The sequence below is a fragment of the Carcharodon carcharias genome, chromosome 12 (genome assembly GCF_017639515.1).
Source record: "Carcharodon carcharias isolate sCarCar2 chromosome 12, sCarCar2.pri, whole genome shotgun sequence".
NCBI lineage: Eukaryota > Metazoa > Chordata > Chondrichthyes > Lamniformes > Lamnidae > Carcharodon > Carcharodon carcharias.
This window is the reverse complement of record NC_054478.1, coordinates 96,852,739-96,879,051: the sequence shown is the minus strand read 5'-3', so window position 1 is coordinate 96,879,051 and position 26,313 is coordinate 96,852,739. Positions and strand designations below refer to the sequence as shown.

At 45.3% G+C, this 26,313-nt stretch overlaps 1 protein-coding gene across 1 annotated transcript in view; it reads left to right on the top strand.

The window, feature by feature from the left end:
• The window catches only part of LOC121284777 (collagen alpha-2(V) chain-like), a 326,682-nt gene that overhangs the window by 192,889 nt on the left and 107,480 nt on the right, over positions 1-26,313 (top strand). The window contains exons 15-18 of the mRNA XM_041200406.1: positions 22-66; positions 4,588-4,641; positions 15,611-15,655; positions 20,671-20,724. Coding sequence (XP_041056340.1) covers positions 22-66; positions 4,588-4,641; positions 15,611-15,655; positions 20,671-20,724 — 198 coding nt within the window. The remainder of the gene's footprint in view (positions 1-21; positions 67-4,587; positions 4,642-15,610; positions 15,656-20,670; positions 20,725-26,313) is intronic.

The following is a 26,313-nucleotide window of genomic DNA, read 5'->3' as shown; positions in this document are numbered from 1 at the left end:
TTTTTGTTACACATTTTGTAGGGTGACCAGGGTTCACTTGGCTCAATGGGAGGTCCAGGTTCAAAGGTAAGTTTGCCGTTTTATGAGTTTAAATACAATCAGAAATTTTAATTGACATCTGCTCTCTCTCATTTTTTTGTAAGCATACTCAACTTTTCTATGTTTCCTTTCAATTCCTTATCCAGATCTAGTTATGAGGAAATAAATTTGCAGGGTTACAGGAATAGAGGAGGGGAACGGGACTGGTTGGACTGCTCTACAGCTTTATGGGCCGAATGGTCTCCTTCTGTGTTGAAATGACTCCATGACCAGAATTTTACCAACCCTTTGGTGATGGGCTAAGAGGTTGGAAGGTGGGAAAAATGATACAGGAAGGCGTTGGGAGCATGCCTGATGCCTTCCCACCGCCATGTCATTTTGTCAGAGGCAAGAAGACAGATGAATTGGCCACCCACTAGGAGCCCAATTAAACCACTTAAGTGGTCCATCAATGGCCACTTTTTGCTTCTGTAGGTATTTTGCCCGTCAGGAGGACCTTCCACTGCATGGGGCGACCACCCTGAGACATCCCAGTAGGCTCCAGGGTCGGGGGGAAGGGGTTGGGCTCCTTTCTGGGCACTCCATGGCCCACAGTTAGCACACTACTGCCATGGCCACTCCTGTGGCTATGCGCTGCCAGTGGACCGCAATATCTTCGCCCCGCAATTAACAGGGCCCACATGTCTGATCCCAACATCCCCAAACCCCCCTTACCCCTCTTTGAGGGTGCCTTGGCCATTGCAACTGCAACCTCAACAATAGCTACCACTGGAGGTGGTGCTACTGAGGCTGCTGAGCTGCCGATCCCCTGATTGGACCAGCAACTCTTGGAGGTGGGCGGCCATCTCTAATTGGGATGTACAAAGTTAAAGAACGAAAGAGTTGAGGTAAAAAGAAATATTAGCTACATAACTATAGATGAACAATGGAGTATGTATAAAGAAAAGATAGCAACAATACAGAATAAGTCATACCATTAAAAATAAGCTGGCTCAGTCTTCTTTCAGGACACCATGGATAAATAAAGAGGTTAGAAATAAATAAAATGCAGGAAAGGCTCTGCATTAACAGTAAAGATAAGTGATAATAAGAGAAAGTAGGTTACGAGGGGTATATGAAAAGCAAAGAGGTGGAATCTCAACATATATTTTAAATTGGTTTGTATTCAAGAAAGATATCAGTGCAATGAAAATTATTAAGTATGATGTGTGTCTGTGTGCTAGAGAACTGAGACTTAAAAGTATACCTAGTCTCAAACCAATAGTACAATTGATGGCTTCTACAGAAACTTTCACCTAAAGCCCGGATTTTCGTTTTTGGGTTGGCTGCACAGAGGCGAGACATTTCCCAGTCCCGTGGACCCGACCAGGGAAAAAGAGACCAAGAAGATCAGATTTTTGATCCGGGGGAGAGGCTGGATTAGAAGTCAGGCCCATCAGCCCCAGAAACAGTGCAGAGGCTGCAGGGTGTGAAGGTGGGCTGGGCAGAAGGCCTCCCTTGTGCACTAGCACTTTGTTGAGGTTAATGAAAAAATGAATAAAACAAAAAACAGCCCTCCAGCCCTCACCCCTCACAGATCCCCACACACTTCCTATGCTCCATCTACGACAGCCTTTGCCACCTCATGCTCCCTAGCCATCCCCTCATACCCCCAAGGCCACCCAATTGCTCTCTAATCACCCAGAATGGCCCTCATAACCCCTATGCTAACCATGCATCTTTGCTCACCCCCAAGGCCCCCATATCCCCTATGTCACTTTGTGTCCCTCTACCCTTCCCCTATGGCCGTCCATACCTCCTATGCTAATCCATGCCCTCCACTTATTCCTATTGTCCTTTGTAGCCCCTATGTCAAATTATTGCCAATTCATGCCAACCCATGCCCAACATCTACAGCCCTTTTCCCTTATCCTCCCCATGCCAGCTCACCCAGTATCCACAAAGGGCAAGTCTCAGGGCTGCTAACATAAAATATTGTGTCCATTAATTATGTCGCTATTTTAAAAAAAACACTCTAATAAAAAAAATTTAATACACTGAAACTCCTTCTACTAATCACTTATTAAAACAAACATTTCACTTAAGTACTTAATCTCATATGAAAACAAACATCTTTATTCTGTACCACTTGGAGCTGTCAATCATAACAGTCACCCCGCCATGATAATGTTAGGTTGTAAAATCAGTCATGCAGCATAAATCCTATCATGACAGCCCTCAGGCTAAAGTCAACAGAGTGGAATATCAAGCACTGATTTTTGTTAAACTCCACACTTTAAAATAATAAAACTCAACAGAGTTAAAGCCCTCAACAGCTTTGATAGTTCCAATGAGCATTGATAGTTCCAATGAATTTTCACAATTGTTTAACAGCTTGATAGTTCTTTGGCAGCTTGGAGATTTCCAATGAATTTCTGCACAATCATGTCTACTTTTAACAATCATAAAGAGCACCTGACCTCCCCCAAAGGGTGCCTTTCCTCTCCAAAAGAGTGCTTTACCTCTCCCAAAGGTGAATCTGGACCCTATACAAAGGGATACCTTACATACCCAAACAAATCCAAGAAGTTCAGACCTGGTCTTACCAGGTCTGATCTGCACACTTCAGGCTTCAGATATCTGCCTCACCAAAATCACACATGAGTGGAAGCAGTTGCTGATTTTCAAGGCAGCTGCCTCCGTGATCTAGATTTGTGATTTATAAGCTTCCCACATTCCGTCCCCTCCCCTCCGCCTGTGAAAATGGCAGAGGCTGGGTTTGGGGGTGGGAGTTTTGGATTCGGGACTCTGCCAGCATTTTTGCACAGATGAAGAACCTCTCTGTCTGCTTAAAACGTCAAGCCTAAGGCTCTAAATACTTAATGGTTTCAGTTCATTTGACAAAGTGATTTATTCAGCATATTACACTGATTTACATAACGATTTGTAACATTTCCTGCCCATGAATATATGGTAGAACATTCCAGTTCATTTAAAATGGTATTAAAAGGTGTATTATTTTCAGGGTCTAGCATATTTAAATATGCTTGCAACAATCTTATAACAAAGATTCATGGCTCACTGTCAACATGCTGATGGGCAATGATTGTACTTGTTCGGTAGCAGATTCTGAAGCTGTAGCTGCAACCAAAAGTAACTTATGTTGAAACTTTATCCCATATGTGATAATAGAAGTATTTCTTATGCATTATCTTGGAGTAGAATTCTACAGACTCAGCTTGCACTGATTGTGAAGCAAATTAATTTTAATAGAATGAATTGGGAAAACAGCGAGTGAGTCGAGAAAGACATTTGCTTGTAATTTCCTTGGAAACTTATCCGATTTTCCTCAGTAACAATTGGAGCCACGACAATAAGGAGCCATTTCTCCCATTCTTGCTGAAATTCCTTCTGGAAGGTTCGTCCTGTGGAAGCTATGATAGGAGGTTGGGAACTCCATGTGGGAATTCTCCTTCACATTCTCTCCAAAGCCTGTCCACCATCTACAAGTCAGGAGTGTGATGGAATACTCCCCACTTGCCTGGATGAGTGCAGCTCCCAAAGCACTCAAGAAACTTGACACCAGCCAGGTCAAAGCAGCCCACTTGATTGGCACCACATTCACAAACGTTCACTCCCTGCACCACTGATGTATAGTGGCAGCAGTGGGTGCCATCTACAAGGTGGATTGCAGAAACACACCAAGGTTGCTAAGATAGCAGCTTCCAAATTCACAACCACTACCATCTAGAAGGACAAGGCAGCAGACATATGGGAACACCACCACCTGGAAGTTCCCCTCCAAGCCACACACCACCCTGACTTGGAAATATATCACTGTTCCTTCACTGTTGTTGGGTCAAAACCCTGGAAATCCCTCCCTAACAGCACTGTGGATGTACCTACACCACATGGACTGCAGCAGTTCAAGAAGGCAGCTCACCACCACCCTCTCGAGGGAAATTAGAGATGGGCACTAAATGCTGGCCCAGCCAGCGATGCCTACATCCTATGAATTAATAAAAAAAATTGCCCATGCTATCAGTGATGCCTCTAAAAAGCTGTGAAGCTGAACATCCTGTTAAAAATGTTGCCTCTATCAAAGAAACATAGAAAACTGTGCTCTCATATCAAGCTGCACATCAGAAGGAGGCATCAAGTATCAAGTTGTCCATTGGTGCTACTAATGCTGCTCTTTGCCACTCATGAAGAGGCTGCCATAAATGACTGTAGTACATGATGGCATACAATATGTAACCTCTCTGAGCCTGACAGAATTGAGTCTCAAATAAATCAACAATTGTCCTTTCTGAAACATCGGCTAGAATTTTCCATCCTCCCCCCACCACCCACTGTGGCCGGGCAGACAAGCCGTTGAAATCTCTATTCACATTGGCGGGACAGGAAGATCCCACCGACGTGAGGGGCTGGAAAATTCTAGTCATCAGATCTGAGGTAAGCAAACTCTCTAAGAAGAATTGAATTTTTAAAATCCCTGACTTTGGTTACTTGTTGATAAGCTAGGTTTTAAACCATGGACAACGTTAAGGTTGATTTTTTTGTTTACAGGGTCCGCGGGGCCTTCCAGGTGAAAGAGGCCGATCTGGACCTCAGGGTGCCCCAGTAAGTACAATATTGAAATCAGCTTTTACTGTTTAGACATAAAGTATAACCTCAAATGTTTTGGTTCCTCTAATCAATTAAGGGACTCTTATTTTATACATCCTACTGAAGGAAGTGTATGCTGAAAGGTTCAATTGATTAGAATTTGGAGTTAAAGATTAATCCCTTGTTAAAACTACTGGATATTCTCCATGCGCTTGCCTAATGAAACAGGTAAACAATTATAAACACTGCACCTGATAATAACTCCTACGTGGAAAGAGAGTCGGGGTAGGGTGGAGAGGTGGTGAGGATATGCGGATGAGAAACCCAGAATTATGGGTTTCCCACATGGCAGGACCTATTTTAATTTCTCTCAACAGATTTTCTAATAAAGGGCCAATTAGGTTCATAGGCTGTCTGTGTCGGGCTAGAAAGCAGATGGAGATTGGGTGGCAGGTAAGTGCAACATCACTGAGGGATTCAACAGTGGGGGGGAAATTGGAAATTCCTTCCACCATGTGGTGTCTTTATGATTAATGCAGACAAGGCCTCCCTGCAGCCTAATATATAATATATATACAATATATTTTATATACATGTCATTCTCCACCACATTAACAATTAGAAACAATCTATGAATCAGTGTCACGTCCGAATATTAAAGCCATTCTCTAGTGTCAGACGCACAACTCTAACCGCACCAACTTGCCATCTCAGGGGAGCCTTTCATCTTTACCAAGGGTGAAGGGTTAAATTATCATGTAGATTCTCTTGACTGCTGTAAATTTGGTAGAAGATCTGTGGCTATCCCAGAGATATGGGGCGGAATTTTACGGGCCTGTCACAACCGGGAGGGGCAGTAAAATGCGGCAAGCCGTCCAAGAGTCCATTGACTTTGGCAGGACCATAAAATCCCGCTGGCGTAAAATTGCGCTCATGGTGTTAGTCCTGTTTCTCCCGGGTTTCTATGGGCAGAATTTTCCCGTTGATGTGCGGGGACGGGCCCCGCATGCCGACACATAAACTGACGTCGGGTGAGCGTTCCGATGTCACGGCACGCCATCGCAATATTTCGGTGGGCAGGCGCACGATGATCTTCGATGCGCTCCCGTCATTAATTAACAGGCCACTTAAGGCCCTTGAGGCACCAACTGACGGCGATTTTTCGGGGCTCGTGCAATCTTCAGGTCGTTGCACGGGCACAACAGGCAGGCGGGTAGGACACATTTGTATTAACCTCATCCACGGGCGGGATAAGAGGGCTCAGTGGGGTCACGACTGTGCTCAGACAGATATTTAATTTGGAAAGTTACTGCTACTTGCCTGTGTGAGCAGAAATACTTTAAAACCCATACCAGCTGCTTGGTCTGGACTCACAACCTTCAGGTCAGCACTCTACAGTGAAGATCCTTTTTGGGGCCTACAGGTTTCTGGAAGCCTTCCCTCAGCCTGGGAATAGGAGTTGTGCTCCCCACTGGAGGCATCTCCTCTGAGGGGGAAGGGAGGGCCAGAAGGGGGAGGAGGCTAGGAGTACACATTCAACCTCCAGGGGAGCCACCTTTGGGAGGACAGGCGCAGGCACAAGGGGCGCAGGGCCAAAAGGAAGTCCAAGGTGGAAGGGGCCGCAGAAGATGCCACTATCCTGTTGCCAGGGTATACAGGCAGTGAAGCAGCTACCTCAATATGTCTGAGGGGCAATGCCTAAGGAGGCTCCGACTCTCAAGGGAGACAGTCAACTCTATCTGTTAGACGATTGGCCCTGAGATCTCCGCTAACTGTGTGGGTGGACAACTCATGCCAGTGGCTCTAAAGGTTACAGCTGCCCTCAACATCTATGCCTCTGACTTCTTCCAGGGCTGATGGGTGATCCTTGCGGCGTCTCCCAATCAGCTGTCCACATTTGTAGCAAGCAGAATACAGACGCTCTGTTCAGGCATGCATTGACCTTCACCCACTACTGCTGGGACTATGTAAGCCAGACACAGTGAGCTAGAGGCTTCACAGCCATTGCTGGCTTCCCCCGCATCTAGGGTGCAATAGACTGCACACATGTGGCTATCAAGGTGCCAGTGGGTGAGCCCGGTGCCTTCGTCAACAGGAAGGGCTTCCACTCCATGAACGTGCAGATAGTGTGTGATCACAGGATGCAGATTCTACAAGTCTGTGCAAGGTACCCAGGCAGCTCTCACAACGCCTACATCCTTAGACAGTCCCAGGTGCCGAGGCTGTTCAGTGCTCCAGCCCGGCTGGATGGATGGCTGCTGGGTGACAAGGGCTATCCCTTCAGAAGGTGGCTCATGACGCCTCTCCACCATCCAAGAACAGAAGCTGAGCAGCAGTACGATAGGTGCCACGGTTCCACAAGGACTGTGGTGGAGAGAACCATCAGTCTTCTCAAGATGTACTTCCGATGCCTGAACCGCTCAGGGAGCGCACTCCAGTACCCCCCATGTCAAGTGGCCCTGATAGTAGTTGCATGCAGCGCTCTCCACAATCTTACGCTGGAAAGGAGCGATACTGTAGATGAAGAAAATGTAGATGCAGCTGTTGCAGCTGCACAGAATGAGTCTGAGGATGAGCACGCACAGGGAAATGTTGAAGGGGTGGGTGCTGACCCAGGCATACTCCAGGGAGGCAGGGACACCAGGGAGGCTTTAATAAACCTTCAGCTGCAACACCACAGATGGACCTCCAACAAAAGCCTGTGCTGCAGGCTCCATACTCGATACCGGAGTGCTAAATCTGCCTGGGTAGGAATATTAACTAAGGGCCTTGTCAATAAAGCTCAGTGTGACACAACTCATTCAAAACATCATGGGTAACCATCCAACTGCAGAGGAAAAGAGGCACCCTCAGCCATGGTTACATGTCTAAATTTAATGGCATAACAAAATGATCTTAAGGAAACAAAATGACAAAGATGTTAAACACCAGACCGACTAATCGTGACCTCATTGCCGGCAACACAAAAGCACCAGTGAGAAACCCATGGTGTGCCTAAGATGGCTTAAATTTACGCTTTCGGGTCTAGATGCTGTCCCCTCGCTGGGAGTGGCATCTGAGACAGCCTGCTAACTCTGCTGTCCTGTTGGCCTCGATGACCTTGGCGGCCGTCCTCTGGTTCGTGCACCCTGTGCTGGCCCCGCCTGGGAGGGAGCAGCCAATTTCACAGCTGGCATCCCCCCAGTTGTCGCAGCCTCACCATATGCAATGGTCACTGGGAGAGGGGCGGAGGAGCTGCTGCCCTCATCTGGAGCGCCCTGAGAGGAGCCCACAGAGATGACAGGCAGCTGCTGCGCCGATGTGTCGTCACTTCGGACATCCCTGCTCACCGTAGACGGATGGGCACCGAGCTGGGAAACTTGGTGCCCAGACCATCTCCCACTTTGGCACTGATCAGCTGAGGCCAATGCCAATGTGAAGGCTTACAGGTCTGAGTGCATCCCCAGGAAGCCCTAATGGGTCTCCTGGAGGAGCCTCTCCATGAGAGTCACCACTCTCTCCATGGAGGAAGCATGGCTCTCGGACATGAGGCTCATTGCTTCAGCGATCATCCACATAGGCTCCACCACGGAGACCAAGCCAAGCATAGCCTCATGTATCTCCGCCAGATCCTCCCGCACACCCTGCTGGACTTCCAGCGTTTGCTGCCTCATGGACAACTCCAGAGGCAAATCATCAGCCACCGACTGAGCATGTGCCTGGTCCCCTGCAGTCCTCTGACTGCTGGCACCATGGGCACTCTCTGTCTCTGCCAGCACCTCCAGTAACTGTGAAGTGCCCTCACCGCTGTGCCCCGGGACACCAGCTGATGATCTAATTCCCACTGAGGTGCTAGTATCTGCGCTGGTGCCGGCCTGGCAGAGATGGTGTGATGCTTGTGGGTCAGAGACTTCAGGGCCCTCAGTTGTGAGAGGGGGCCCCTGTGCCTTCTCCGCTGATGCTGAAAGGAAGAACAAGGACATTTGATTAGTTAATGTGGAGACAATGTCAATGTGCATCCCTGTCCCCCAGACCATTATGCGCTCATCCTTCCATAAGTAATGGTCAAGCCATGTTGCAAACTTCAATCACTGAACATTCAGCAGTGCCATGGCTGCTAATGGTGACATCACTAATGGTGACCTCAGTGCTGGGCAAACATACCTGCCCATGGCACCCCAGCCTCACCAACATCGGTGGACCTGGGTGCATGGCGCCTCTCCAGATTGAGAGCCTCCTGCTCAAACCTGGTAGTGATGGCCAACTGGGCAAGCCCTCCCCCAGTCCTCAACCATTTGGTGGCATTATGAGCATTCTTCTCCTGAAAAGGAGAAAGGAGCATTGATTGATTGATTGTACCTGGAATCTCTTTGCTGCTGTCCCACCCCAACCAGACTGGAACATTGCAGGACTCCAGTGCCTCCTCACTCCACAGCTGCCACATACTCACACAAAGATGCCAGGCCTGTCCTCCCTGCCTTGGCCAAATGCAGCCTACATCACATTTGGCACCATATGGTCCAACCTTGCAAAGCAAGGAGGTGCAAGCACATGGAACACAAAGGGCAGCAGCTGGATCAGTGCCCTGCCACCTGGAAGCTCCTCTCCCAGCATGTCAGCACCCTGAATTTGATATGTCCTGGAGTTCCAGCACTGCGCCTAGGTGCAGATCCTTCAGGTTGCCCCCAAAACAATAATGTGGGTGTCACTGTACCACATTCTGCGGGTGCAGAACCCATCTCATCACCACCCTCTCAGGGTGACCTTGGCATGGGCAATATCTGCTGGCCCACCCAGTGAAGGACACATGCCGTCAATGATTCAATGCAGTCACTGCACTCAGAGTTGGGCGGGTGGGGGGGGGGGGGGGGGGGGGTGCGCGGCCATGGGGAAAGCCTACTTGCTGGGTTAAGTGGCCAATGCCAACATAGTACTCACCCTTCCAGAGCACAGCAGATCATTGAAGTGCTTGCGATACTGGATCCAGATGAGCCGCACCACGTTGTGGGAGCTCACCATCTCCGCCACCTCCTCCCAGGCACGTTTCGTCATATGGGGGGGGCCTCCTCCTCCTGTCCCTGGGAACGAGGACCTCCCGCCATGCTGCCACCTTCTTGAAGAGGGCAGCAAGGCACCCATCTGAGAAGCGAGGGGCACAGTGGCCCCCTGCCCTACCCTCCTGCCTGGCCTGCTTACCAGCAGTTCTCTGGGGAGCCCTTCTGCTGGCCATGTTTGACAGCCTTTGCAAGGCTGCAGGAGCACTTTTAAACAGGCCAGGTCACCGTTGGACCCGGTGATCATTGTAGTCCCGCCGCCCGCCCACTCCTGCTGTCCTCAGGAACCGCGTTTCACGCTGAACGGGCCTTAATTGGCCCACCCACATAAAATGGTGTCGCGGACCTGATCTCGGGCGGCCTGCCCTTTGTTTCCTCCCCAAAGTTACTGTGGACAGTGAGGAGAAGGTAGCTGAAACGAATGCTGTTGTCTCATTGTATTAAAATCTCATTGAAATCATCCAAAACACTTTCCCAGACCTCAAGTAAATAAAATTACTTCATGTTTGTGACTGAAACATGCAAACTGTAAATGACCTGTGAAACTGAACCATTAAATATCCCTATCCCTCTTAAATATCTCATACTTCATGCTTTTAAAATGTTGAACTATGAATGAATCATCTATTAACTAGATAAAATGAATGAATAAAATCCATCAATTGTGCAATTGAATGGGAAACCTGAAAAAGGATGGTGATTTCCTGAAGCACTTTGGCTGCAGTCAATATATATTTCACCTTCTTATGATTCAAACCCAAAGATGTGACATTTAAAAGATTTTTGAACTTTTATCATGGTGTGCTCTGCCTAGGAATTTGGCGAATACGGTTTCCCATGTTACTGCTGATCACATCAACCTTTTTCAATTAGTGAATCTAATCCAGGAGTTGCAGAACAAATCTCTCAAAAACTGTATAACCCCAGCCAGAAAACTTAATTCAAGCATTTCGCTGCCAGCAACTATCTCCTCAGCATCTGCTCAGTGGATCTTTCCTTTGCCAGCTCCTCTACAGGCTACCTTGGATCATTTCCCTATTCACAAGGATTGGCTATATGCACGACAAGAGAGGCTACAGTTTTGTCAGTACCTATGTTATGTATATAAGACATACTATCATAGTTCTCCACTCCACAGTGGGAAGATAGATAGATAAATTCACATGAAGAAGGATCTTCAAACAAATTAATCTCCCCTTCCCAGAATATGAATCCTATCATCTTTCCATATCAGACAGGGCCTTGCTTTAAAATTTTATCTAAAAGTTGGAAGGAATTGACAAAACCATAGTGATAGTATTTTTGTCTTTGTCTTGTGTCCCAGTAGACTAATCAGCCTGACTAGTTTTGATCACTGCTTCTGAAAATTAATTTGAAGCCAGATTGCATGAATATTTGTAGTTAGTAATCTCTCGATATGTTTGCATAGAGAACATCTCTTATCAGAAATTATATTTAATCTTTTTGTCCATATTATGTTCAACCTAAAGTGTCTGTTCATCTTTATGGCAGAACAATACCATATTATTGTAAATAGATGCCCATGAGGTTGCACACAACAGTCCAGATTATCAGGGATTTAGGCCAACTTCGGAGCCATTTCAAAATGGCAGGCAGGATCTGATTCCAGGACACCTGCCCCCAATTCCCAGCCATTTTCGCTGGCATGGGATAAGAATGTGGGTAGGGAGCCTGCGCTCTGCACTCCTGATCTGGCTGGCTCCAGTGCAGAAGTAAGTACGTCAGCTGCCAGCAATTTGGACCTGTTTCTTCATAACTCATGGTTCATGGCGTCTCAGAGGAATCTTGAACCATAGTCTGCATTCAGGAACCTTTTGAAAGATAAGTTCAAAGGTCTTACTCATGCCCCCTCTGCCCCTTCCATGCCCCCCCATACCACCTCCAGGTCCTCATGCCCCCTCTATGTCCTTCATGCCCTTCACTCCTCATCCATGCCCTCCATGCGCTTTGTGCCACCTCCATGATCTCTGTGCAACCTCTATGTCCCCTCTTGGAACAAAGTTCTAGAGAACTAAGGTGGTCTTTCTCACCAGCACTCACACTCACCCACCCCCATGGCCACTTACAATTTGCTTCTGGGGCTAGTGGGCGCAACTGCATCCCACCCCGCCTCTCTGGAATGAAGGCTGGGGTTTTCCATGCCCATTGGCATTAGGCAAGTTTGGTGGCGTGAGCGGACAATGTGGTGAGAAGGACTAAAATCGGTTTCACGGTGTCGTGAAACCAGTTTCCGATCGTCTGCTCAGACTGTCGATGGTGGGCCACGTTTCCCGCCATCGGACGTGGGGAACTTCATTGTAATACATCAGTATATCATTGTAAGGCCAGCCCACGGGACTCATCCCCTCCTGCTGGATTGACTGCCCACGTCAGTGGGAAACCATACCGATGTGTTTCACATCATATATAAGGCGAGCACTTGGTGGGCTGCACTTTTCTAGGGACTTTGAGGTTTGTTTGCCTACCTTGCTTCGTCCGCACTTGCAGTCATCAGCACCAGGCTTTACAGACAGCACCACATCACTTTTAGTGGGGCTCAAGGGCAGGTCTCTACCCACCAGATCAGCCATATGTGGTGGCTTTTCAATGGTTGCAGGGCTAGGGCCTGCTTGGGGTAGGGGGAGAAGTGGCCTCAAGCAAGGGAAGAGGCTGCAGGATGAGGGCTGTACTGAGGAAAGTAACCCAGGGTGTGTGGGGGACACATGTTGATCTGTGCAAGTGGCCTCAAGATGGTGAAGGCTGAGGAGGCAATCTCCAAAGGAGACATGTGAGGGTGTGTGTATGAGAGTGAGTGGTGATGTCCCTTGAGCTGGCAGTGAGTGAGATGCCAGTAAATGTGTGATGGGCTTGAGTGTGTGAGTTTAGAGTGATGAGATAGTTGCCTCACTCTAGTTGCCTGGATGAGATCACTCATCCTCTATCTGCATTGGTTGGCCAAGCTCTTCTGTGCAGCATTGGCACTGATCACCATTGTCATTGTCTACTTAGCCGGAGTGGTAATGTTGCTGCCCCTCCTGCGGCCAGACCGAGGGTAGAGGACATCACATTGGGCCTCCATAGTGTCCTAAAGGCACTCGAGGCTGTAGTCTTCTTGCTTTTTGGGGCCATGTCTTCTTTGCAGTAGTCCTGGGCTGGAAGCACTGAACGCGACTGTACTTTAAATGTGGTGCCTGGTGTGATGAAGCATCGAGGTGTCAGCATGGCCGGTGAATCAGAGCCTGCCTGCCTGTCACGGAAATAGCGTGCATCCTGCGGATGCATAATTAATGATACAGTGTGAAAACCCGCCATCACGGCCAGAGGGGGAATGTCGTTTTTCCCACTTGCTACCGCATTTAGTGCAAATCTGGGATGATTCCAGCCGAAGATTGGGCATAAAGGGGCCCTTTAAAGCAAGGCTGGTCTGCCAATTCGTGAACTTTCCCAACTCAAGCTATCTGCCTCAGTGGCAAAAGTCTGGCCCTACAAGTCAAAATCAAATGAAGCGGAGTTAGAAGCTGAAGAAGTTATTTCTCTAGTTATTTAACTGAGCCCTCAGTTTGATGTCACACATTCTATCCATAGAACCATAGAAATGTTACGGTACAGAAAGAGGCCATTCAGCCCATCATGTCTGTGCCAGCCAGAAAAATATGAAAAAGAAACCAGCCACTCATGTTAATCCCACTTTCCAGCACTTGGTCCAAGGCCTTGCAGGTTATAGCGCTTCAGATTCATCTCCAGGTACCTTTTAAATGAGTTGAGCATTTCAGCCTCAACCACCAGTTTAGGCAGTGAATTCCAGATGTCCACCACCCTCTGGGTGAAAAAGGTTTTCCTCATATCCCCTCTAATCCTTCTAACAGTCACCTTAAATATATGCCCCCTGGTAATTGACCGCTCAGCTAGGGGAAACAAGTCTTTACTGTCTACCCTATCTAGGCCTCTCATAATTTTGTACACCTCAATTAGGTCATGCCTCAGCCTCCTCTGTTCTAAGGAAAGCAACCCGAGCCTATCCAAACTTTCCTCGTAGCTGCAATTTTCAAATCCTGGCAGCATCCTTGTAAATCGTCTCTGTACTCTCTCCAGAGCAATTATGTCTTTCCTGTAATGTGGTGACCAGAACTGTACACAAAATTCCAGCTGTAGCCTAACCAGCATTTTATACAGTTTCATCATTACATCACTGCTTTTGCATTCAAGACCTCATCCAATAAGGGAAAGCATTCCAATAACTTTCTTTACCACCTTATCCACCTGCCCTGCCACCTTCGAGGACCTGTGGACATGCACTTCAAGGTCTCTCACTTCCTCACCTCCTCTCAATATCCTCCCACTTATTGGCCAGAATTTTCCTGTCGGCAATTTGGGAGGGGGGCCCGCTCGCTGACGGGAAAATAACACGGGATGACATCGGGAGGAACCCCCAACGTCATCCCGGTCCCTTTAAGTTTTCAGGAAGGCAGGCAGACAACGAAATCAGCTGTTCGCCCGCCAACCTGTCAATGGCCAATTGAGGCCATTGACAGGGTAATTAAAGTAATTAAAGGCCCTACCCGTCCAATCTTAAGACTGACGGGCAGGCCAGGAGCCCCAGCGGGCTTCTAATAAAACATGAAACCTCATCCACTGGCGGGATGAGGTTTCATGTTCCTTTTTAAAAAAGTTTAATAAATCTAATGTTCTACTTATTAACATGTCTCATCTCATGTGACATTGTCACATGAGGGGGACATGTTAATAATATTTTTATTTTTCTTTTTTTTATGTTTTTCAGCCTGTCACTAATCTCCCTGAGACAGCACTTAGTCTCAGGGAGCAGTGTGCTCTTTGACAGATGGGGATTCCCTCCCCCGCCCCCACCACCCCCCGCACCCCCCCCCCCCCCCCCCCAACCCCACCGCATGCGCTTCCTGTAGGGCAGGCCGCTGTGCAGGCCTTAATTGGCTCGCCCACTCAAAATGGCGGTGAGCCCCGTTTCGGCAGCAGGGGTCGGCTGTTCGCCCGCCGCCGAGCCAGTGCGGCCCGCACGCCCACCAAGGGCAAAATTCTGCCCATTGAGTATTCCCTTGCTTTGTTTGCCCTTCCCAAAATGCATTACCTCACATTTTTCCAGATTGAATTCCATTTGCCACTTTTCTGCCCACTCAACTAAACCATTGATATCATTCTGGAGACAATAGTAACCTTCTTCACTATCAACTACACGGCCAATTTTTGTGTCATCTGCAAATTTCCCAATCACACCTCTCACATTTAGGTCCAAATCACTAATATACACAACAAACAGCAAGGGACCCAACAAAACTTTCCTTTCAAAAAAATAGATAAAAAAAGAACAGAAACTGCTCAATGCTGAAGCCAAAGTGTTATTCAATATAGCTGACTGATACTTGTGATTTTGGAAAGTTAGGCACTTTGCACAATTCCAATTAAGCTCAGGATGTCATCGCTCTTGGCAAGGCCAGAGTTTAAGGAGAGTCTGTGGTCTTCGTGTAAAAACTTTAATGAAGGTACAAAAGGCAATTCAATGGATACATTTAATGATGTTATGCTGAAATAAGATTTTTTTAAAAATTGCATATTGGCCAAACTCTTTATTTTGGACATTACGAATGTTTGTTAGCGAGTAACATAAAGCGATTGAAAAGAACAATCAGAAAACACATTAAGATTTGAGGAGACTTAGTGGCCATATTGGACAAAATGACAAGTTTATATGAGTATTTTTCATTATAAATGTGGATATAAATGTTTATAATGGAACAAGCTTACACAAACATATGAGGAAAGCATGACAACTGAAAACCGATTACATTACTTTGCACAGACAGGAAGTGTGCACATATATAAAAGTTTTATTATGGTTGGATATGTAGAAAATATATTTTACAGAAAAATTCTTTAAAACATAGGAAGCTCATAAATATTTTCTTCCCTTCCCTCAGGGTACTCGCGGTGCCATTGGTGCACCTGGCCTGCCTGGTGCTATGGTGAGTTACATTTAATTTAAGTTATCCATAATGCCTTTTCTGCTATTATTACCTCTCTAATAGCTTTGGTTTCTATACATTACCCACAAGGCTTGTAGGCTTAGGGCTAAACTGAAGTGGCTTGAGCCCACTACGACCAGCTTTGGGCAAAGTACACAACTACCACCCCACCTCCTCATCCCCCCACCCCGATTTCTTGCCTGCTTCAGACAGACAGTGATGGTTACACCACCCCCATCTCCCACAACCCGAGCCATGTCTACAACTATTGGCAAAAACTTGTCCCACTTTCTTGATTCAGTAACCTGAACTTTACCAGCCCTGGGTGGCAGGAATGGAGGCAGGGTCTGGTAAAATAGCGGGGATCTGCGTCAGGTCAGCTTCGTGTTGCAGTCCTAGTAGGCAGGAGACAGACTGCAGATCGACTGCCTGCTCCATGGGAGTGGACAGCTGATTTTTATAATTAATGTCACTACTGGGGGCTATTAAGCAGGGCTGCCATCTTGGGGATGTGGTTGCATAGTGATATTGTCACTACACTAGTAATCTAGAGACCCAGGGTAATGCTCTGGGCACTTGGATTCAAATCCCACCATGGCAGATGTTGGAATTTGAATTTAATAAAAATCTGGAATTAAAAGACTAATGATGACCATGAAACTGTTGTTGATTGTTGTAAAAGCCCATCTGGTTCATTAATGTGCCTTAGGGAAGGAAATCTGCTGTCTTTAACTTGACTGGCTTATATGTTATTCCAGACCCACAGCAATGTGGTTGACTCTGCACAAGGGCAATTAGGGATGGGCAATAAATGCTGGCCTAGCCACTGACACCCACATCACATGAACACATTTTTAAAAAATTGCTGATGGTGGAGCTGCCCCTGCCACATTAGGAGGTTACCAGCTTCATGGAAGTGGACTTTCTGTAGCAAAGAACAAGAAAAAAGAAAAGTACAGCACAGGAACAGGCCCTTCAGCCCTCCAAGCCTGCGCCGATCATATTGTCAACTAAAACATTTTGCACTTCCGGGGTCCGTATCCCTCTATTCCCATCCTATTCATGTATTTGTCAAGCTGCCTCTTAAACATCACTATCGTACCTGCTTCCACCACCTCCTCTGTCAGCGAATTCCAGACACTTACTACCCTCTGCGTAAAAAACTTGCCTTGCACATCTTCTTTATAGTTTTCTCCTCTCAGCTTAAATCTATGTCCCCTAGTAATTGACTCTTCCACCCTGGGAAAAAGCTTCTGACTATCTACTCTGTTCATGGCCACTCATAATTTTGTAAACTTCTATCAAGTCGCCCCTCAATCTCTGTCTCTAGAGAGAACAATGCAAGTTTCTCCAACCTCTCCTCATAGCTAATAACCTCCAGATCAGGCAGCATCCTGGTAAACCTCCTCTTCACCCTCTCCAATGCCTCCATATCCTTCTGGTAACGTGGCAACCAGAATTGCACGTAATATTCCAAGTGTGGCCTAACCAAGGTTCTATACAGCTGCAGCATGACTTCCCAGCTTTTATACTCAATACCCTTGCCAATGAAGGCAAGCATGCTATATGCCTTCCTAACTACCTTATCCATCTTTGGACCTGTACACCCAGATCCCTCTGCCTGTCAATGCATTTAAGTGTTCTGCCATTTACTGTATAATTCCTGCCTGTATTAGACCTTCCAAAATGTATTACCTCGCATTTGTCTGGATTAAACTCCATCTGCCATTTCTCCGCCCAAGTCTCCAACCAATCTATATCCTGTTATATCCTTTGACAATCCTCTTCACTATCTGCAACTCCTCCAACCTTAGTGTCATCTTAGCCCAATTACATTTTCCTCCAAATCATTTATGTATACTACAAATAGCAAAGGTCCCAGCACTGATCCCTGCGGAACTCCACTGGTCACAGCTCTCCATTCAGAAAAGCTTCCTTCTACTGCTACCCTCTGTCTTCTATGACCAAGCCAATTCTGTATCCATCTTGCCAGCTCACCTCTGATCCTGTGTGACTTTACGTTCTGTACCAGTCTGCCATGAGGGACCTTGGCAAAGCCCTTACTGAAATTCATGTATATAACATCCAATGCCATTCCGTCATTGATATCTTTGTCACTTCCTCAAAAAACTCGATCAAGTTAGTGAGACAGGACCACCCCTTCACAAAACCATGCTGCCTCTCACTAATACGCCCATTTGCTTCCAAATGGTAGTAAATCCTGTCATGAAGAATCTTCTCTAATAATTTCCCTACCGTTGACGTAAGGCTCGCCGGCCTGTAATTTCCTGGATTATCCCTGCTACCCTTCTTAAACAATGGAACAACATTGGCCATTCTCCAGTCCTCTGGGACCTCACCCAAAGCCAGTGAGGATGCAAAGATTTCTGTCAAAGCCTCAGCAATCTCCTCCCTTGCCTTCCTCAGTACTCTGGGGTAGATCCCATCTGGCCCAGGGGACTTATCCACCTTAATATTCTTCAAGACGCCTAACACCTCTTTTTTGATCTCAACATGATCCAGGCTATCTATACACTCTTCCCTAGACAAATCGACCACTAAATCCTTCTCTTTGGTGAATAATGATGAGAAGTATTCATTTAGTATCTCTCCCATTTCTTCCGGCTCCACACACAGATTCCCACCTCTGGCCCTGAGTGGGCCTACCCTTTCCCTGGCTGCCCTCTTGCTTTTTACATATGTATAAAAGGCCTTGGGATTTTCCTTAATCCTGGTTGCCAGTGACTTTTCATGACCCCTTTTAGCCCTTCTGAATCCTTGCTTAAGTTTCTTCCTACTTTCTTTATATTCTCCACGGGCTTCATCTGTTCCCAGCCTTCTAGTCCTTACGAATGCTTCCCTTTTCTCTTTGACTAATCTCGCAATATCCATCGTTATCGAAGGTTCCTGAAACTTGCCATGCTTATCCTTCAACCCAGGGGATCGCCACTTCCTGGCTCAAAAAGGGGTCCATGAGCAGGAAAGGCAGCTTCAGTGGCCCCAGTGATCAGTGGGGCCTTCCACCATCAGCCACCCAGAAATTTAAATAATACTTACCCTTCCCAAGGCTTCTACCTGCTTCAGCAGTGCCCATGTCTCCCAGTGAGGGCGCTGAGGTTTCAGAGCTGCCGGCCATCTGGTTAGGTTGGCAGCATCAGTAGCTCAGCAGCCATCTTTAATTGGATGACCAGTCGATAGGTGGCCAATGAGGAGATTGCCTCTGGTAAAATTGCTGAGCTAGTCCTGCTGTCAGCAAGTTTGGACCCAAAGCCTTCAGTAAAATTCAACCGATTGTGTTTGTGTCTGCTGCATCGTCTTTAGGAACAGCCAAAAAGTATCACAATGTGTATTCCTCTTTCTTTTCACTAAACAGTACAAAATACAAGTTTAACTGGCTTTGTAGATATTCTGGTATGAAATGTAACCACAGCTTGCCTCTGCGATGGATGATGCATCACCTTCCACAGTGCAAACCCTGCAAATATTTGCTCCCTTTGCGTTTTATAAGCTGAAATATCCAATAGACCCAGAGACTGAGCAACAGTACTCTTCAGTATGACAGCTCCTAAAATGTTTTAGGTAGCATTAAGCTAGATCTAGAGTTTGCCTGTTTCACAACATGTTTGGGCATCCAGGATTTAATGATTTTTGTTTGCCGTTTTATGTCTTGTCACAACATTGCACTCACTTTTAAAGGCCCCCTTGGTTGCCATGCCATGTCTCTATTTTTGTCTTAGGCTACATTCCCATACTTAGTAGTGCCAACCAGATTCTATAGGCACATCCACACTCCCTTTGAACTGATACTAGATCCAACGTGTGAAATAAATGGAATAGAATGCTGTAGTGTGAACAAAGAACCTTTATTCTGCTGGGCTGTGCATGAAAAATAGTCTGTGATTCCCATTGTTTTATCTACTGATAAAAGCATCATGCTGACTCTCCATGCAATTCAGGTTAAAACCAGTTATTTGGATTTACTAAGCAAAGTGATAAAAATAAAATAACTCCTAAAAAAATGATAAAAATAACTCATAACAGAAAAGCCATTTGCTGGTACCTAAATAATACTCCAAGAAGCTTTTTTAAGTTTTAATCTATTTTTGGTCTATGTCGATTCAGTTATTCGAACTAGCTAAACAGAATCCAAGAACCTACATGACACTCAAATATATGTACAAGGCAACTTCTCACAGCCTACAGATAAATAAAGGACATAATTTAAAACTGCACAGACTATTACTAAGGAGGGAACTGTCAGTTCCTCTATCTATCCTGTGAAGAGCCGGATAGTATCTGATTGCAAATAGCATTGAAAGTGAAGGATAGATATGGATTGAGATGATCATTCTTGGTTTATGAACAGTAAAACTGTCATAAATAATAAGTCATATCCCAGAACTAGAAATCTTCCATGTTTCTCTGCTACTAATGCTACAGCAATCAAGGTGACCTAACTGAGTAAGTATTAGGTATACTGACGTTTCTGTAAGAGTAGCTGAGTCTCTAGATTTGATTTCCATTTTCTATGATTGGATTGAATTCTATTTAGTCAAAAAATGGGTTGCAAACAAACTTACCAACAATCAAGCCGGCCTCGTGTTTTAAAAAGTTGTCAAAGATTAGAAAAAAATTGTTTTTGTTTGAACATCTTTCTGTTGTATTGTGCTATTAAGAATCAGGCAGATATCACTTGCTAAGTAACCTGATATAAAGTGTGTGTGGGCTTTACCATTAGGTCACACTTAGACCATCACACTGCACAACATTATTCTAGTTTGACTTCACTTTATATTCTTATAAGTTTATTTATGGACTTCGCCTTTTGATACATTGCAAGGGATTTTCAACCACCACTTGAAAAGGGGGCAAAGTGGTGAGAGCACCTGCACCACCTGCCCCATGCCAGCACCAGGGGGCCAAAACCTTTTAACCCGTTTGCAACAAGAAACAGTTATAACATGGCATTTAATTTTTTTTAATTGTTTCAATAAGATATATATTTTTCTATATAGGGTCCTATCGGTTTACTGGGTGCCCAAGGATTCCCGGGTCAGCCTGGTGTTAAGGTAATTATTACGACTTGTTATTAACTCTTCTTACTGAATTGTGGCAATTGCTCTGTCAAACAAAGCTTGTTGTTCCTTGCACTTTGTTTTTCCTTCCCTTCTCTTCTCCTCACATGGATACAGCTACAGTCAAAGAAACTGCTCTGAAAATAGAGGTTTTTTCAAAGATACCTAAAATGTGATGTTCATTGGATTCAGAAACATTTAATGCACTGACCTACCAATAATTATGTGTTGGATTATGAAAAGTGCACGTTGTTTTATATTCTTAACTTCCAAATATGGTTATGTTGAGTCTTTCAAAAGACGTGAAATCGTGTCTACATCGCTGATGTTTGAAATTTGGTTCTAAATGGATGGATGTAAAGAGAGACTGAAAAGGCTGCTGCAAAATATTTTTCTGAAAGGGAAACAAATGGAATGGAGATCTAACTCAGGAATTACATGGTAGCTTTAGTTACAGAGGAAGCAATTCTACTGATCGACTGACTTGTTTTGTTTTCCATGCCAGACAATTTCAGTGAATGTTTCCCAAGGATGATAATTTCTGCTGCAGCTTAATTTCAAAAACGTCTGTGACTTTTTTCATTAGATGTGTCAGCTTGACGCAGTTGCTATCTTTTTGAATCAGTTGAATTAGTCTGCTGTGGATTCAACCCTACTCCAGGGGGAGAATTTTCTCCCGGTTGGGCGGGAGCATATGCAGGCGGGCATGCAACCGATCGCCGTCCGCAATCAGCTGCGTGCCGCCATTTTATGTGGGTGGGCCAATTAAGGCCCGCCCAGTGTGATGTGCACCCGGAAGTGCTCAGCACTCCCTGTGCAGGCGGTGGGAGAAAGGAGAATCTTTCGCGCATACACGGGTCTGCCTCAGGAAGATTATTTTCATTATGAAAACTTGAAAAAAAATAGAAAAAGTTATTCAGACATATCCCCTCATGTGACAGTGGCACTTGAGTTGGGTCATGTCAATGAATTGTAATTAAAAATTTTATTTGATTTATAAACCCTTCATGAAACCTCATCCCACTTGTGGATGAGGTTTCATGAGAAATGTGAAGGCCGCCTGGGCTCTTTGCCTGCCCGCCAACCGTAAGGTTGGATGGGCAGCCCAGACAATTAGTTTAATTAGTTGTTAAATGGCCTTAATAGGCCTTTGACAGCTCGGCGGGCATGCAGTCCACCCCGGTGCATGCCCGCCAGACTGAAGATCATAATGATGCGTGGTGACGCCGGGACGCACTCCCAACGTCGTAAATGTCATTTTACGGGTCGGCAAGCGGGGCGTGCCCCCACATGCCGACCAGAATATTCAGGCCCAGGACTTGAGCTGATAATCTAGTCTGACTCTCGGCTACATTAGGAGTGCAGAGCTGTTGCCCTTCAGATAAAATATTATATTGAGGCTCAGCCTGCCTGTTTCTGTGGGGTCCAGGAAGACAATAACTACAAACCAACACCACCAAAACAGATTAATTTGGCATGCATCCAGTGGGATCCTGCTGTGTGCAAATAGTTGCTACATTTGTCTTCATTAGCACTTGATTTGTAAATCCTTATCGCATTTCTGAGGCGTGTGAAAGAATGATAAATAAGTGTGAGACCTTTTTTCTAGAGAAACATTAATTTATTCTTTGGTACTGACTGATTTCATTTTTATTACCAACTTCAGTCAACTCTGATATTTGATCACTCAGCGTATAACGGTCCTGGAGAAATATACAATTCACTTATACTTTATGGCTTCCAACGATATAAAGTAATTACACTTTAATATTGAAGCAGACTGTGAGTTATTACTTGGGAACAAAGCAAGCCACATGGAATTTTAGCAAGCAGTATGAGAACACTTCCCAGCAGCTGCAGCATAATTGCACTCTAAAAAGCAAATTCTAAGGGCAGAATTTTGCCCTTGATGGGCGGACAGGCCCCACCGGCTCGGTGATGGGCGGGCGGGCAGCAGATCGCCGCCACCGAAGCAGGCCCCGCCACCATTTTGAGTGGGCAGGCCAATTAAGGCCCACCCAGTGGGTTGCCTGATGGGAAATGCTATGCACTTCCTGTGTGGGGTGTTGGTTGGTGGGGGTGGGGGGGAGATTCCCCAGCTGTCAAAGTGCGCTCTTCCGCACATGCGCGCGTAAGAGCGCACATCTCCCTAAGACTAAATGCTGTCTCAGAGAGATCACTGAAAGCTTTATAAATATCAAAAATAGAAAAATAAAAAAATAATTAAAATGCCCCCCTCATGTGACAATGCCGCAGGAGATGGGACGTGTTAATAAATATGATTAAAACTTTATTTAACTTTTTAAAAACTGGTCGATGAGGTTTCATGTTTTTTCAGAAGCCTGCTGGGGCTCCTGGCCTGGTTGGATGGGCAGGGCCTTTAACTGATTTAACTACCCTGTCAATGGCCTCAATTGGCCATTGACAGGTCAGCGGGTGGACAGCTGATTTCGCTGTCCGCCCACCTTCCTGAATATTTAAATGGGGTGGGATGATGTTGGGGGTTCCTCCCAATGTCATCCAGCGTCATTTTCGCATTGTTGAGCAGGCCCCGTCCCCAACTCGCCGTTGGAAAAATTCTGGACTAAATTTTTTTTAAATGTGAGCATGTTCTCTAATTATCAAGTGCTTTTTATGTTCATAATCATTTAATTTGCAATTATAGATGCCAGTGAACTTTGTCTGGCCAGAAAGTGATGTTGGATACTTGGGTGCTGCCAGGACTGCATTACTCTTAAGCAGATACCTGTCTTAAACTGGCGCTGAAGAGTAACTGTGCCAGTAATAAACATCAGTGGCAGACAGTTGTTACATAATTGACGAAAATTATTCAATTCCTAATTTCAACAAAATCCTCTGATTCAGTTATCATGGATTCACTGAAGCACAACCTGATTTTAACCCACCCCACAGGAGGGAACAATGCAAATTGGGTTTTAAAATATGGACCAGGTGGGGTCATAATTAAAAGATACAAGTCACAGCCCTATTATGTCAGGACCGCCAGATATGGCGACATTGAGTGGAGAGGCCAGCATATGTACTTAAATTGATCTTTTCTGTGAATTCTTTGTGGGCTAGGAGGAGCAGGAGTGTTTTCCCAGGTTTCGCAGGGAATTATTGGGCCTCCCACAAGTGCCAGTGTTTCCTCTCCCTCCCTGTGTCAGCATTGCCTATGGAAACATCCCCCAGCACTACCTTCAGGCTGACAGATGTTCCCTTGGGGCCTGGAGTGCTCTGGTTTCTGTCCCAGTTTCTACTGTACCGAGCAGCTTTGATGTCATCCCACGGGAGGCAGTGCTGTATTCTTTAACAGAGGCCAGGGAATTAAAATAGCCCAAGCCTCTGAATTCTCTGAGGGGTTTTCCTCTTGCCTGAAGAGCACCACTGCCCCAAACATGCTTCCATTTCAAATCTCCCATACAAATACTGATGTTTATGCCTCTTATGCTGCTGCCAGTTTGAATTAAATCTAAGGAATATTTCATGATGATGTTCGTTCCTGGTTTGTTCCAGAACAGCTGCATTTTATGCACATGATGATATTGCCTATTCCCTAAAAGAGTTTAGATTTTTCAGGAATCACATCTCACACTAGTGATGAACTTCCTGCATTATATTGCTCCTTACCAACTATCACTTGACTAAAACAATAAGAATCTTTCCCACCAAAGCACACAGCCATTACAGTTAAAATGTAACTTGTTTTTGGCAATGTGTGTTCAACTAGCCCAGGATACTTAGTTTAGTATTCTGCTCCTACTTAAAATAGCCCAATTCTAGTTATTTCCTTTTGTATAAAAAAAAATGGAAAACTTTACAGTAAAGAAATTGCCAGTGACAATTGCCTTTCAGGTACACCCAATCCAACAAAATGATTAGGAGCACAACATAAAGGATAGAAAATGTATGAGGATATGTTTATCAATATTTTAAGTTGAATTGGTTAATTGTTTGACCCTTTATGTGTAATTTAGATTTTTTAAATTATATGTGCACAAACAAAATGGCCATTCGATAAACATTAAATAAAATTTAGTGATTTGATTGTTCATTTTTCTTTAGTCGTAGTTATTGATTCCAAAGTAGTCACGTTTAAAGAATAAGCTGAGTGATTTATTGCTGCTGGGGTGCTTGCTGGGTGTTGATTGTGGCAGCTTTCCTACTTGTGCATAATAAATGTGGTTTTTTGATGAGTTCACATTTTGGCTGCCCAATCTTAAGCAGCCAGCCAGCTGCCTCTTTCTGCCCATTTTGAGCGGGCAACTTAGTAACATAATAGCAAACACATGGTCTGGGCCTCCCACTGTTATTGCCAATGGTTCAGCTAAAGACCCCCTTCACACACTAATCATGCATTTGGTTGATGTGGACTGTCATCTCCCAGCTTTGAATTAAAAAAAAATTAAATGGTTCCCTACTAGACTAGTACATTGTGTTATTTGGTTCAGTTATACTGTGCTTTTTGGGACAACGCATCATTTTGCAATAGTGGCACAGAATTTTGCTCCCTAAGGTGGATGGTGTGAATCAGGAAATTTCCCAGTTCAGCTCACCCACCTAGGGAAAAAGTGTGCCAAATGATGGGACCTTCAGTCCAGGGGTGGGTGGGGAGTGTGGATGTGAGATAGAGTCAGGCCCACTGCCTCTGGACACAAATCAGAGGCAGTCACAGGCACTTCTGAGTGCCAAGGTGACCTGGTTAAAATGCTGCCTCTGTTCTCTAAGACTTTGCCCTAACTGTTTTGTTAAAAATTAGGCCCTCTAGCACTCATCCCAGAACTCACACCTCATGCCCCATCTATGCCAACTCATAACCTCCATGCCAAACATTGCTCAAAACCTCCAATGACCTCTCATACCCTTCATGGCAACCAAGACCATAACCACCCCTATGGTCCCCTATAGTCTCCATATTAACTTAGTGCCAACTCAGGCTAACTTATGCCAACCACATGGCCTCTTATAGCCCCATGCCAACTTAATGTCAACTCACCAAGTATCCATTATCTCAGTAAACATGCTGAGATAAAATAAAGGTCTGAACACCTATTATAGCCAATGCTATAATCAAAATACACTCCCATTCATGATAGCCCAATCAAAACATTTAAATCTCCTCAAGTACTTAATCCCATAAAACCAGAATTGTTGGAACTGCAAACCAAACTGTGAACTTTTGATCCCTTAGTAAGATAATGAAAGGTTGTGAAATGTTGCCAAGCATTAATAATGCCCTGAGAAAAGGGTAATGTCAACAAGCAGCCATTGTAACTGCTAGAACAGATTTTTTTCAACTGTCACTGATATAAGCAGCCTACTTTTCAAATCATTCACAGATTCTTTATTTTTAAACCTCTAACTGATGCAGCCAGGCTGATTTTTAATTTTTATAGGGCTGGTAATTTGAATAACAGCTTGATAGTTCTACAGACCTCAATCACCCTTCAAGAGCCTTTACGATTATTCTAAAAGTTCATAAATTTCACATTGAGGATTAAGGCCCTTTCTACAGTGAAAATGTGATCTGTTGGAACTTGACCCTGAGTTCAAATGTTTTGCTGAATTCAGATTTCTCTTGTG